This window comes from Gavialis gangeticus, unplaced genomic scaffold, assembly GCF_001723915.1.
Source record: "Gavialis gangeticus isolate Ggan-Ray unplaced genomic scaffold, GavGan_comp1, whole genome shotgun sequence".
NCBI lineage: Eukaryota > Metazoa > Chordata > Crocodylia > Gavialidae > Gavialis > Gavialis gangeticus.
Genome location: NW_017729024.1, coordinates 85,552,299 through 85,567,867, shown reverse-complemented (window position 1 = coordinate 85,567,867; position 15,569 = coordinate 85,552,299). Strand labels below are relative to the sequence as shown.

Here is a 15,569-nt window from a genome sequence, read left to right as displayed (position 1 = left end):
CCCGCCCCAGATTTAAACAGCCTTTTGAAATATGGATTGGGAGGACAGAAATCAAGTCGTTTGTTGGTTAACCTTACACAGATACAATCTAATACAAGAAAACCAGAAACAATGAAGAATGTGACAGCATCTTTCATCCACAAATTGTTCCCACAAAATCTAGCACCTTTGGTTCCATCTTTTGCCAAAATTAAATGGATACATCGTTTAAATTTATTGTTGAAAGTCTCTGTTTTATTGCCTGGAGTTGTGTCTACATGGGATGCTGACTGAGCAGTTGTTACTGGGCAGTCATTTAGTACTTCTGCATACTTGTATATATAAGTACTAAATAATTTTTAGTTATTAGTAGTTGTATGGCTTTAGTAACCAAATGGCTTTTAGATGACGCTGACTGTGCAGTAGCTTGTTATTATTGTGCAGTAACGTCTCATCACGCTTCATGCTACACAATGCTACTGCGCAGTAGTAATGAGATACTGCATAGTCAGCATCTCATGTAGATGCAGCCTGGGAGAAACGGAAGAGTTATTTTTCTACCCCCAATGCAAATTTTACAAACAGCAGTTTAGAATCCACAGGCAAATTTTTCAACTAGATCATGTTCCAAATTAGATTATTTTGAATAACTGCAAAGGATTTTCATTTTGATAATTCATATTAATGAGACATAATTATAATAGATTTACTATTCATGCTTGCCTTTCTTACAGAATGTCCCTGTGTAAGCAGAGAATGTGCAGTCACACGAAAATCCACTGTATTTCTCTCTACACTTTCCTCCATTGTGACATAGGTTACCATAGCTGCTACAATGTCCAGGACAACCTGGTTCAACTCCTGGAGTTATCTTTGCTCTTTCTTCCAAGTCAAGGGCTACTCCATTTAACTGCAAAGAGCGAATACATCCTAGGAATCCTTTCTGCCTGGATGCAGTCCCACCTGAAATAAATTCACATGAACTTTTAGAAACTGAAAAGATATGATTGCATAGAAACCTATTTATTTTAGCAGTCTGTAAGCATCCATTATGGGTTTCTAAATATGTAAATCTATGCAGGTGAAAATATTTATAAAACTGTGTAAAGGCACATCTGTTTTTTTTCCCCTTGTTTGCTTTTATCAAATAATTACAGGAAATGCTTGAAGCTTCCAATCCAGATGAAGGATTTTGTACAGTAAAGCCACCAAGCAATGGTATCTTTCCAACCATATTTCTATTAATTCACAGCAAAATAATGTGTGCGCATCAGATAAAAAACAAACAAACCTTCTAATTGAGAAGAGGAAGGGTAATCCAGAGTTTAGCTCATTGGCCTAGGGAACACCCAAACACTGCTACAAATCTCCTGCGTGACCTTGGGCAGTCACTTAGGACCAGATCCAAAAAAGGTGCCGAAAATACAATTTAGGCAGAATTTAGGCACCTAAGTTTTAAGTCAATAAACCACAGAGACCTTGCTTAGATTTCTGAAAGCCTATATGTGCTGAAGTTTTCACAAGAAAAATTACCTAAGTCCCTACGTTATTGTTAGTATGCTTGCCCAGCACAGCTGTCAACTTGTCTGAACCGAGCATCTTGGGACTTTTCGTTCATTTAAATCTATTTGGGATCAGAAACTGGCATCCCAGGTCTACATTTTTAAGGGCCTGGTTTGGTAGGCGTGCTCAAACCGAGTACAGCACAAAACACAACATTCATAAACACCAGAGAGGTGGGCGGATGGTGCTGCTACCACCTACCTTTCACATAAGAACACTCTCTTAGGAAGTGGGCATTCCTGCCCACCACAGACTGATGTTTAGACCCACATAGCCCATATCCCAGGAGTACACAGATTTGACCATGGCCATCACAAAGAACTTACGCATAGGAAAGCCCAAACAGTCTTATGTAGGAGGCCAGTGTGAGATATTCAGCTCAGCCAAGATGGCAGCAGAACTTTGGGCACAAGTATAATCTTAGATGTCTACATCCTCCCAAGTACCTAAACAGTTACAAAGACTTTATGAAGATCCTTTACTTGGAGTTGGGCACCTAAATTCTGACTTACTTTAGGCACCAATTTTTTTTTTCCAAAATATGGCTCGATCATTCCTTGTATTGATTCCCCATTTATAAAATGGGGATGGTAGTATTGTTCCCATCTCATAGAAGAGTTACGGGTAAGCAGAAGTTACCTATTGGGAGAGACTCAGATACCATGGTAATGGAAGCCATGCAAGTACTATAAAGCAATAATCTATTCTTCCTTCCTCTGGATTTCTCTGTGCAGCTTAACTTCCTTAAGACATAAAACTTCATTAGAGCAGGAGTATATCTTTATGCTTATACCAAGGGGGAAGTTATATGTTGCACTTAGACTATACTAAAGGCACTTAAAACACCAATGTCCACACATTAGAGTTTGTTAATCCATGCTCAGTGCCCTCTAAGTGTCTCAAAGTTATACCACTTCAGAAGAAGGTTAACTTTGGGCTGTGCTACCTAGTTTGTGTTAAGGTAACTTCAATCTTCCACAGAGATAAAACAAGCAATCAACAGTCCTTCAGCATCCCAGGAGTCACTGCTTCCAGCCCCCAACCACTGAGCCCAGGTGACATAGCTCCTAACCACCTCCCTGCCTGCAGCCCTCTAGTGGCAAATCACAGGCAAGAAATGGTATTAACCTTTAATGTGTGACTATTTACAGCACATTCTAACTTGAACACTGCTTATGTAATCTATTTAGATAATATTTTGTATGGTTTTAACATAACATTTAACTTTATCCTAGCCACAATGCCCTGCCTTCTGATTTACCACGGTGTAAGAAAATGCACAAGGATAGTTAACCACAACAAAGCACAGTTTATGTGCTTTGAGTCCTCATCCCCTTTTACCTGACTGTGCTTTGTTTGCTTGTCCATAGTCTAAAGCAAGCTCTCCCTCTACAGAAAGATACTGCAATGAAGGAAGCTTCAGAGCATCCCTGAATGTGCTTTTATGTCTATATTCCACCATCGTGACAATCCTACATTTTTGCTACCTATGTTTTTAGTGTATAACTATATTTATAGTACACAGTCCTCCAAGTATTCCATATAGCAACTAATGGCTTTTAACAAATGTCCCAAGCAAATTAATTAAAATTGAGATAAGGTATTTGTCCTCCTATTTATTTAGTTATTACTTATGTGTTTAAGTATAGATAGATAGATAGATAGATAGATAGATAGATAGATAGATAGATAGATAGATAGATAGATATTCAGTTTTATATTGGATCTTTAACAGATATCAAATAACATTTACCTTTTGAGTATTCACACCTCCTGCTGAAGAAGCAAGTGGGGAAATGCTCAAGTGAAACCTAACCACTATAGATTTTGGTCCTTTGGTTTTATTTACAGATCATTCTTTGTGTTTTCATATGTGATTGCCATTGTCTCTGCACAGTACAGCTCTCTGCAACTAATATCATATTCACTATAGTGCCCACAGACAGGAGACAATCTGCAACACATGTGAGAACAGTACTTGCCCATTCTTAATCTGTTGTGGGTTTAGGTGCTGTTTGTTACTATCTTCTTTTTCAAAGACAGCAAGCACCCTACAAGTCTATACTAACTGTAAATCTTATTTATTTTCAATATATTTTTAGTTACATGCTACATTTTTCAGGCATAATTTATTTTAAAAAATTTTCACTCTTTGTTTGTAAGGTTTGAAAATTTTTGGAGCTTTGGTAAGAAAGCTTGATCTTCAATACCCATACAATTTTATGGGACAGTTTTGGAATTTAGCTATAGTATAATTTATAACTAGAGGTTCAGAAAAAATAAAAACAAATCACTATTTAATCTTGTTACCATCAACATTTTAAAAAATTGGTGAAAACTATTCTTTAGTTGATATTTCTCAAATACATGTGAAATGCATACAAGCAATAATGACTTTAAATATAAACTAAATTGTACTGCATTCAGAAAGACCTTTAGCTTTAACTATATGCTGCTCTCATAGTATTAGAATTGTAGAAAGTTATGGTTGGAAAGGACCTCAGGAGGTCATTTAGTCTAACCCCCTGCTCATAGCAGAACCATGCCCAACTAGATCATCCCAGCCAAAGCTTTGTCTAGGTTTTGAAAACCTCTCTGGGTAACCTGTGCTAGTGTTTTATTACATTCTTAGTGAGAAAATTCTAATATCTAACCTGCACTTCCCATGGTGCAACTCGAGACCATTGCTCCTTGTTCTGTCATCTGCCACCACTGAGAACAGTCTAGCTCCATCCTCTTTTGAACCCCCCTTCAAGTAGTTGAAGGCTGCTATTAAATCCCCTCTCAGTCTTCTCTTTTATAGACTAAATAAGCCCAGTTCCCTCAGTCCTTCCTCATAAGTCACGTCCACCAGCCCCCTCATCATTCTTGTTGCCCTCCACCAGACTTTCTCCTATTTGTCCAGATCCTTTCTGTAGTGGGGAGCCAAAACTGAACACAGTACTCCAGATGTGGCCTCACCAGTGCAGAATAGAAGGGAATAATCACTTCCCTTGACCTACAACCAATACACCTACCAATTCAGCCTGATATGCTGTTCGACTTCTTGGAAACAAGGGCACACTGCTGGCTCATATTCAGATTATTGTTCACTGTAAACCCCAGGTCCTTTTCTGCAGAGCTGCTGCCTGGCCAGTCAGCCCCCAGCCTGTTGCATGGGAATGTTCTGTCCTAAGTGCAGGATTTTGAACTTGTCCTTGTTGAATCTCATGAGATTTCTTTTGGCCCAATCCTTCAATTCATCTAAGTCACTCTGAATCCTAGCCTAACCCTCAAACATATCTACTACTTTCCCGATACTGGTGTCCTCTGCAAACTTGCTGAGGGTGCACTCTATGCCATCTTCCGAGTTGTTGATGAAGACATTGACCAAAAACTGTCCCCAGGACCAACCCTTGGGGCATTCCACTTGATACTGGCTGCCAAGTAGACATCAAGCCACTGATTACTACTCTCTAAGTCTGATGCTCCAGCCAGTTTTCTGTCCACCTTACAGTCCATTCATCCAGCCCATTATTTCTTAGCTTGCCTGTGAGAATGCTGTGGGGGATCTTATCAAAAGCTTGGCTAAAATCAAGGTACACCACATCCACCAGTCTCCTTGCATCCACAGACCCAGTCACCTCATCATAGAAGGCAATCAGGTTGTTCAGGCATGACTTGTCCCTGGTGAATCCATGCTGGCTGTTCCTAATCACCTTTTTCTCCTCCAAGTGCTTAGAAATTAATTCCTTAACGATCTTCTCCATGATTTTTCCAGGGACTGAGGTGAGGCTGACTGGTCTGTAGTTTCCTGAATCCTCCTTCTTCTGTTCCTTAAATATAGGCACTATGTTTGCCCTTTTCCACTCATCTGGGACCTCTCCTGCTTGCCATAAGTTTTCAAAGATGATGGCCCGTGTCTCTGCACTCACATCAGCCAACTCCCTCAGCACCCCCCAGGTGCATCTCATCAGTCCCTATGGACTTATACCTGCTCAGCTTTTCTAAGTAGTTCCTAACCTGTTCTTTCACCACTGAGGGTTGCCTACTTCCTGCCCAAATCGTGCTGCCCAGTGCAATAGTCTGGGAGCTGACCTTGCCTGTGAAGACTGAAGCACAAAAGGCATTCAGCACTATATCCTTTTCTGCACTATTATTTATATAACCCCCAAGATGAATATGTTTTACAAATAAATAAATTATATGTTTAGTCTTTCCCCTTCAAAAGGTTACATTGTTAATATATAACTAAATGACTTCTGGATAACTAAGAAAATTACTATGCAAACAGAATCATATGTTAATATGGAGTGATTCTGCTAATGCCAGTCTTAAGCCTCTAAGGATGTCCACTCTTAATGAGATATTTTCACTAGCCTGAGCAGATTCAGAAATTCTTGAGTAATTGTACAGTTAATAAAAATAGAAAAAATAGTAGGTTTGATAATCCCTTAAGAAAAATGCTATTTGACTGAACAGATAAAGTTAAAATTCAGCTTGATTAAATGAATAGGTTGGGAGTTCCTGAAAAATTAAATTTCTGTACAGAGTGTGCTACTTCTGAAGCAAAATAGACTACAGATTCACATCGATTCAAATCAGTAATAATAATAAAAGCCATAGAACTTGGACATTGTTATCTTAATCAAGTTCTGAAGGGGCAGCGACACTTTCCGAAGTGGGCATATCCATATTTATAATTATGTTTAAAAATATTTAAAGGAAGAAACGTCAATTTGTAGTCTTCCATACTTTTAATACACTATTTGAATGTTATAAATTTACACAAAAGTCACTTTGTATCAGATCTGCTCCAAAATTTTTTAAAGAATAATTATGCATTGTTCCTTTAAAACAACAGTTTTAACAGAAGTTATCTATGCCAGGTTTAAGAAGATATCTATCTTGGCCTAATAGAATGAAAACAAGCTAGATTATTTATTCAGATGAAATAAAACAAGTTTGGAAATGGTTATTCTACAATTTGAGGTGGGTCTACAAAGCTAAAAACCAAAGTAAAAATGTAATGGCCCTCTAAGAAAGAAATTAGTCATTTGTGATGTTTCTTTAAAAGAAGAATTTTGTGTTCCAGACCCACATAGAAAGTAAATGCTTACTAAAGTACATAATACTCCTTTAGATATTGAGAAAGATAAATAAAGGACAAAAACACATTTTGTTTGAGGCTGTTTTTCAGACCTGCTGAGTCTTAGCACAGAAAAGAAAGAAAAAAAGAAACAGTACATAAGGAGCTCTTCAAACAAAAGCAGAATATTTTTCCTTCTTTGCATTAAGCATGCATGCATATAGTCAGGACTTTAGGCCCCTTACCTAACTGAAAAGAGGTGTTTTTAGTGTAAGGGAGACAAAATAGTTCTGTTATGTACAGGATAAACAGTTATTGTGAAATGATTAATAAAAGCAAACTGAGTTGAACCAGAAATCAGGTCTTTGAGTCTTATGAGACCCTCTTTACAGTCCTATGAGAAATACTTAATTACATAGTGGAAGACTGGAATCAGAAGTCTTTTGTATCTTTCTCCCGCACAGATCTTTGATTCATCCATTTGGTGGCTGTTCTTCACACTGCATAATAGCAAACTAAAAAGGACTTTTTTCAAATAACAAATGCAGGGTTTATTTTAATAAGTGCTACATTTTATTTTAGTCAGTACTATATGGGTAGCAAGACTTATAAAAAAAGGCTGAACGTGTCTTTCTTTCTTTTTTTCTTTCATTCTTCTGGGGCACTCAGATTCCCCACTAGCCGACCCAGCTTGGCACACATTGTATAAGCTGCCAACTGCCAAGAAGACTGGCAACCTCCAGTGGCAGTTGCTGCACAGCATTCTAGCCACCGGCACATTGGTGTCCCACTTTGACCCAGCCCCCTTGATGGCCTGCCCCTTCTGCCCCGGAGGTGGTGAAGAGAACCTTTTTCATGCCTTCCTTGACCGTCCTCACCTGCGGCCACTCTTTGTCACCCTTGAGCTGCTGCTGCGGGAGCTGGGCAGGAGCCTCTCGGAGAACACCTACATGTGCCCCTACCCTTCCCGGGCAGCTGGGCGGGGTTCCATCTGCCTGGCCAACTTTCTACTGGGTCTAGCCAAGTTGGCCATCCTCAAGAGCCACTGCAACTGGCTTACTAGGACTGGCTCAAATGATGCCCTGAGGCTTTTCTGCCTCCTGGTGCAGGTGCGCCTCTCGCTGGAGTTTGAGTACACTGTGCTCTGGCAGGTGGTGCCTGACTTGGAGGCATGCTGGGCCCTTGAGGGAGCAATGTGCCATGTGGAGGACAGCCATCTTTAATACGTGCTAGGATGTCATGACCAGTTTGGGCAACCGGGCAGGCTCGGTAGCAGACTGTGACTCCCAGATCGTGCTGTGCCCTGGGCCCTCACCAGGCTGGTTTTTGCTTTTTTTCTTTGTGTGGGAAGTTGAAGGTGTTGTCACATGTATGATTGGATACAGCAGGGTAGGAATCGTGTTTATAGAGGACTTTGGTCTGTATGACCGTGTGGCCGGTGCCCTGACTGCATAGCGGCATGTTAGGTATGACGTGTAATACAGTGAAGGTATCTGTCACGATGTGATGTTATGAATGCAATGACATGGTGCTCTTGGTTTGATGGTAATTTGTTTGTCTTTGGTTTGTATATTGGAGCTGGACCCTGAAGGGATCAAGTTTTTGTACCCTGAATCCTTGAATAAAGTAGTTAAAAAGTCAACAGTCAAAGTCTTTCTTTCTTTCTAACCCAGTTTTTAATATACAGTCACAGTTAAAATTCTAAGGAAAGCAATAAAAATGACCAGTTAAATCCAAGTGATAAATCTACTCTATTATGCATTTGTTAATAATCATTTCAATCCCACCAATATTTTCCAAATAGATTTAGAACTAATGGCAGGGATGAACAATCTGCAAAGGATTTTGTCTGTATTTTTTTCTGCTCAACTTCATATGACCTTAGAATAAATATATTAATACCATAAATTTATATATATTTTTAGTAAATATTCTTTGCCCTTGAATTTGTACATACTTGACAGAGATACAGGTCCTAATGATTCACTTGATGAAGATACAATATCTTGTATGCTTCCCAGTAATTAGATACAGTGATTTATGACTGAAATTTAAAATCTGTTCCAATCCAGTTGACAAAGTTTTTAACATGGCTTTAAACTTTTTAAATTCTTATTATATATCCATGTAATTTACCTGGGTCTAAATTTAACTAAAACCTTTGGCTGTAATGTATGTATACCATATAGCTTTTAGAGGACACACATACCAGGCTGTGATTACGAACATAAAAAGGATAGTTTTTGGAACTATAATGGAATAAAGAAAGGAAATGTGAGTCCAAGTCCTGACTTGGGCAGGGCACTTGGGGCTAGATTTAATACAGGACTTAGGATCTGTACTTCCTAACATTTAGGATTATATCCACAATCTGGTTGGAATTTAAAACTGTATTTTAGGCAAAAAGGTTCGCTATAAAGTATATAGGGTAAGTTAAGAACCTCAGAAAAACAATCCTCCAAATTCTGCTTGCTGAATGGAAGACAGCTTAGTATTAGCCAATAGGAAATGTTAAACAACAATTTGTGTCAATGCCGGACCCTCTCTGGAGCCCACGTGCCTAAGTCAGGGGCACAGGGACTTGCCTTTGTCCATTCAGAATTCAAAAACCACCTTGGTTTGCTCCTCCTGAAATCTTCAGAAGATGTCAAATAGTCACCATTATTCTATTCTAGAACCAATTGTGACATATTATGGAGTAATTATTAAGCTAAAAAAGATCTTTTGGGGACAGAAGTTAGAAAGCAGATAACCTTTTTAATATCACTGTATTCAGAAAACACCTTCTGCTAGATATATAACTTGTAAGTCCTGCCTGTGAAATTGCTAAGTTACATATCTCTAAACCTCCAACAAAACCTGCAGAAACAAGACAGGTTGTAATTCTTGCTGACTAAATTCAAAGAATTGTCTGTATGAGATACTTACTGCTCAGTAGCTGAATAACACTGCGTAGTAGCATGCCGGTCAAAAACCATGCTAATACTCTACTGTGTAGCATTATTAGACTAATGTACAGTAAGTATCACAAAAAAAATGTGCATCAGCACTACTGTGCAGTAGCGTGAGTTACTACACATTTAGTTAGTACTTCATTAAGCAAGTACTAAATTAAATGTGCAGTTACTACTGCTCATTAATAAATGTGTAGACATGCCTACTGTAAAATAGCAGTCTTTTATTTAACGTGAAATTTAAACTACTATGAAAGTCTTGTACTCTCTACTTTGACAGACATCTTTGACCAACATCTAGTTATCTTTATTGTACCTTCTTCCATCCTTTGCAAAGGATATCAGGCTCAGCGCCACCATTTAGTTCATTTTCCTTTCCTGTCATTATACTTTATCAGTATGTCAAAACATAATCTTTACTGAAAACATTCCTTAAGAGTTGCTTTTTCCATTTAGCCCATGACTTTCATCCAGGGGCAGATCCAGAGGGGGTGTGCTTCCAGTTTCCAACCTTGCAGCAGGAGCAGCAGCCAAACTGATGCTTTTTAAGTCCCTTTTTTTTAAGTCCCTTTTTTTTCAGCACCACTTTTTAAGTCCCTGAAGAAGACTGCTCCCTCCCTTCTCCACCATGCTTAGAAGTACGCCCCCTCCCTTCCTGTCCCCATCCTTTCCTCTTCCATATAGTTATATGTAGTTAACCTTAACACTTTTTTAAAATGCATATTGCTTAATAAAACTGTCATAAAAGGTATTCCAGATCCAAAATATTAGGGCTGTCAAATGATAAAAAAATTGATCATGGTTAGTTGTGTAATTAAAAAAAATAGTCACAATCAATCGAGATTTTAATTGCACAGCTAAAAACTCAAAATTATGCACAGAAAAACTCAAAATTATACAGGTACTTTGTATGGTTGGGAGTGGGGGTGGGGTGCATGGGGGGTGGAATTTGTGAGGGTGTGGGGGCTGTGGGTGCGTGTGTGCAGTTTGGAGCTGGGGGTGGGCACATGAGGGTCTGGAGCCCAGGAAGAAGGGACCTCAGCATGCCCTGGCAAGTTGTGGGGTATTGTGGGTCAGGAGTGAGAGGCAGCAGCAAGGCTGATGGGGCTGTGGCTTGGAAGTGAGGAGAAGGGGCAGGGCACAGGCATATCACTGCCCCCCCATCATATTCCCCACCGCCCCAGTGTCCTCTTTTTTTAAAACTAGAAATATGGTAACCCTACAGGAATGCAACCCAGCGGCATGCAAAGTAGCACCCAGCAGTTATGTCTGTGCAGGGGAAGGGGTCGAGGGGACAGATCGAGGAAATTATGGTGAGGCAGGGAGTGGGAGAGGGGTGGGGGCTAGGGTGAACTGAATCCTGGGGCTGGGGTGGGTCATGGGACAGAGCTGTGGGCTGCTCATCTAGTGAGATAGGGGAGCAGCTCCTGGCCACTGTGTGCACCTGGGAGAGGCATGGGGGGCATGTGCCCCCCAGATTTGTGCATGTGTCTTTACCTCAGGAGCCACACACTGGCTGTGCTGCATCCCCTGCCTGCCCAGCAGTGGGAAGTGCAACATGGCATTGCATGGCTTCCAGGGCAAAGGCAGTAGGGTGCAGAGCCCAGCCTGCAGCAGGCAGCCTACATCCACCCCACGTACAAATCAGGGGGCACATTCTCCCCATCCATCCTATGAGGGTGCACTCAGAGGCTGTGAGCTGCCCCAGCCTCAGGGTCCCATTCACTCCAGCCCTTGCCCCTCTCCCTGCCCCACTCCCTCCCTCACCATGGAGGCCTTGATTTCCCCACTCACCCCTTTCACATCCTGATATGGCATTGATATATAAGTGTACCTCTAAGTGTGTGTGTGTGTGCACACATGCATCTGTGTGTGTGTGTCTGTATATGTGTGTCTAGCCCGTTCTGCCTTCCAGCTGCAGCAGCCTGGGGCCTGCATCTGGGCTGCCTTGCAGCTCCTTGGTGGTGGAGAGGAACCCAGGCATGGTGTCCAAAACCACAGGCATTATTAATGTGTTAAAAACATTAACAAGTTAATTGTTTTTCTGTTAATTGCACAAGTCAACACCAATTAATTGATAGCCCTAAAATACATATATCAAACATTAACTTATTTCTTATTATTACATTCATATTTGTTTAACTCTATATTTAAATATAGTAATGGCAATATTTACATGCCACCATCATATGCCATATTTAGATTTTACGTAGATGATAGTTAAACCAGGACTTTTAAGTTGTACAACCTCTTCCCTCCCCTCCCCTCCCCTCCCCTCCACTATGGTGGTTCAAATAAAATACAACATATTTCTGAGCTGCTAGTGGCATTGCAAAACCAAATCACAGTCTCTTCATCTCATTTACAATATTAATTAAACTCAGCATGTGTATTTTTTTCTAAAAATGCTAGTTAAAAGGCAGAGGGCCAGACCCCACTGCTGTTGCTCATGCAGACTCCAACCAGATTCCTTGGGAATTTACCTGAATAAGAGCCATAGATTCAGGTACTGAATTTGTAAGCCACCTCTGAAAACAGATGTATTTTCAACTGGATTTTATACTAAAGTCTTTACAGCACTGTATTAACTACATCTAAAAAGCCACTTGGTTGTGACCATTTCTTTTTACAGCCTGATAATTAGGAAAGTTCTATAAAGGCACTTACCTACAAATAGCTGACTGTTGAGTTGCAAACGGATATGCCCATCAGATGGAGCAATGTGAGTCCTTTGAGGAAGCTGATCTATTTGTAATGATGCCTCCTTGATGTTTCTTTCAGCCTTCACATAATGCCACTGGTTGTCATTTAAGGGAGTGGGTGATTGCACTGTAACTTCATTAGGTCCATTTCCCACATCAAATGAAAAGGTCACTGCAGCAGGAGCTAAAAGCATAATACAGGTAAGAGTTTGTTCAAGTTAACCCACATGTAAAAATGTTTAGAATATTGGGTCACAAAAGTAAAAGTCACTAAATGGCACAGAGAGGTACTGTCTCAAAATGTCTATCCTATATTCCTTCCTTCTAGCTATGAGATAAAACAAATAATCTTACTATCTGGAAACTTGATTTCAGCAGACCCATCCACACATTTCATTCTTTATATGATCAGGTATTGAAAGCAAAAGTTTGCCTACAGCATGAACACTGAGGTGGTTGAGGCCTCATAGTGAGTGTGCTAGTCAAAAAACAGAAAATGTGCTAGTTTCCTTAGGTTTCAATTGGGATAAAAAACATGTCCTGCCAACATGCTAATTGGTTGTCATCAGAAGCTTTAAATTTTACTTATCACCACTACTGATTATTTTTTTCCTTTAACAAAATCAAATCTACACATTGGTAGAATGTTTGTTATATGTTACCACAATTTTCACAGACACTAAAGAACATATTTTGGCCTACAGAACATATATACTAGGTTATGTAAAGCATTTGTGTATTTTATCAAAAAATGAATTTTGCCAACCAGCAAAATACTCACAATTTGTTTCTTAACTTTTGGTGAAAAGTACTATAATGTCTGTACATTGCCATCACTTAAAAAGGTAATTAAATGAATCTCATTTGAAGCTGAAATGCTTCTAGAAGGAACAAATGATTTTGATAATATTCTACAATATACTTAACTCCTTACAATTTCCTTTTTCATAGGTCTTAGAACTTTGAAAGGGACAGGGGATACATTTTATACCCCAAATAGCTATATCAAATTTTAGTATACCAAAGTCAAAATACTTGGTATACTGCTGCCTGTAAATCCTTTTTTGACCAGCTTTTTTAAGTACAGCTTATATTAAATCTTGACCTTAAGGTAGAACAACTCACTCTGCAGACTTCACTTATGTGTAGTCAATAGGAACTGACTGGCCACAATTCCTTCACATATTTTTGAACACATAAGCTTCCACTACAAAGTACAATAATAGGGCAGACCTTCAGCTAGAATAAATCAACATACATCCACTGATGAACAGTCCTTATAAGATTATGGTTCAGCAAGCAATTAGAGTTATTTAGACAGCAAGACCTGGCATATAATGTTTCTTTTCTAATGCCAATGCTGTTTAAGGAAAAGTACTCCAACATTTTGGCATGGCCAAAGAAAGTATTTGAAGCTAAAATACAATGTGGAAAATGTGTTGTTAACATATTTTAACATTTGAGCTGGGAAGATTAATTATAAGTATTTTCCATAAAAAAGGTTTCTGCTTAATAATTTCCTTAACACCAAGGATCTTATGCATGCATGTGTACAAACACATATCCTGTTTAAAATAATGTAAAAAAAAAAATCAAACAAGTGATGCCTTATGAAAAGACTCTCAGTAATTTTAGCTAAGGGTATTAATAAAGAACTATAGGACTAGGCAAATAGAAAATATTTCCATTAACTTCAGTAGACTCTGGATTAGACTCCAAGGGAAAAGCATTGAGATTTAGAGGTGGTCAAAGGAAACTAAAAATTTACCAACATAATTTTGAAACAAAACTCTAGGCCTTTTTGAATCATTTAAGAAGTAGATGGGGTTATTGTCTTAGAGATTAATTTTTCCTCTTTTTAAAGTTATCTGGAACTGTTATATAACACCTTTAATCCACTTTGGCCAATGTTTACACTGACATACTAAAGTCATGCAATCCTACTGAAAACAAAGGGATTGAATTGTTATTAAATCAGCACAAACCTTAGCTTCTGCTGAGAACTTTGCAATAAAGCAAGACAAGTACATGGGTGTTTTGCTTTCTAATTAAAATCAGCTATATCTTGCAACTTATTTTTAAGAAGAACTCCTCTCTGAAATGAATTATCATTTTGGCTTAAAAATCAATTCATTGTATGGAGCAGAAAGAATAGAATGGTTGGTGTTTAATAATAGCTTAATAGTAAAATAAATCATAGAGAAAGTTCTCATTAGATAGACTTATTTGTGAATCAGTCTCGCCCTTTTACACGAAAAAATGAGAATACAAAATCAGCAGAAATTCCATGAAATCAAACACAGATTCAGCAGAATGTTTCCCTCACAGAGGAGGGCGGGGATTATATTCTAATGGACAATTTTGGGTGAAGTCTGAAAACACAAATTCTGCTTTGAACAAACAAAATATGCTTGTTAGTGGCAAATTAGATAATAGACCCAATAAATAATGTGGCTGTGCAGTCTCTAATGCCAATGCAATTTAAAATGAATGTTTGAAATACCCAAATGAAAGAATGAATATTGAAATCTGGAAAAGTGTCTGATTAAAGACAATAGCATGCATTTTTCCTAACTCTGTAAAACTAGTAATCAAATATTTCCTGTAGGGGCTGATTCAGTCCCTGTATTTTAAGAGATAGCTGTAGGAAATACTTTTCTTTTCCCATGGATGACTAGTGATATATAATGTATTATACCCTGATGCAGTGTAATTTTCATGACTGTTTGTAAAATGAACAGCCCTACAGCTTAGAAATTTCCTATAAGAATCTTGGTCTGACATACCTTGGTCAGGCAAAAGTAAGGATAGAGCCTTAAAAGCCTTAAAACCAGTAAGTTTTAAATAAAGGTCAAATATTAAGCCATAATAATGTTAAAAATAGACTTTTGTTGTTAACTATTGTGCAATGTTAAGTATTAATGGTATAGTAAGTTTTAAATCATTTTGAATATATCCTTACTTTAAATGCTGTCCCAAACCTGACATTTTAATTTTTGTTATTTATTATTACACAAGACAAATATAACACATTGATTTACATCGACCCATTAATAACATACTGAATGTAAGTTGGTGAGTTACATTACAATATATTTGAAATGAATTTATGATGAAAAAACCCCTAAATGATTCCAAGCAATGTCGAATAGTCAAGGTGATAAAATCTTTTGTTAAAATCAGAAAATGTATATTTTTATAAAAGAAATTATTTAATTTGCTGTACCCCTAGAAGAAAGATAAATTATATTTATAGGCCAAAACCAACATTGCAGTAGCTACTAGGCATTTTTTAAGCATACG

General features: G+C 38.4%; 1 protein-coding gene across 1 annotated transcript in view; it reads right to left on the bottom strand.

Moving 5' to 3' along the window:
• LOC109297528 (contactin-associated protein-like 4) overlaps positions 1 to 15,569 on the bottom strand; it is a 582,246-nt gene that overhangs the window by 55,793 nt on the left and 510,884 nt on the right. Inside the window, exons 17-18 of the mRNA XM_019517318.1 lie at positions 12,232 to 12,450; positions 703 to 942 (exon numbers count right to left, since the gene is read on the bottom strand). Coding sequence (XP_019372863.1) covers positions 703 to 942; positions 12,232 to 12,450 — 459 coding nt within the window. The remainder of the gene's footprint in view (positions 1 to 702; positions 943 to 12,231; positions 12,451 to 15,569) is intronic.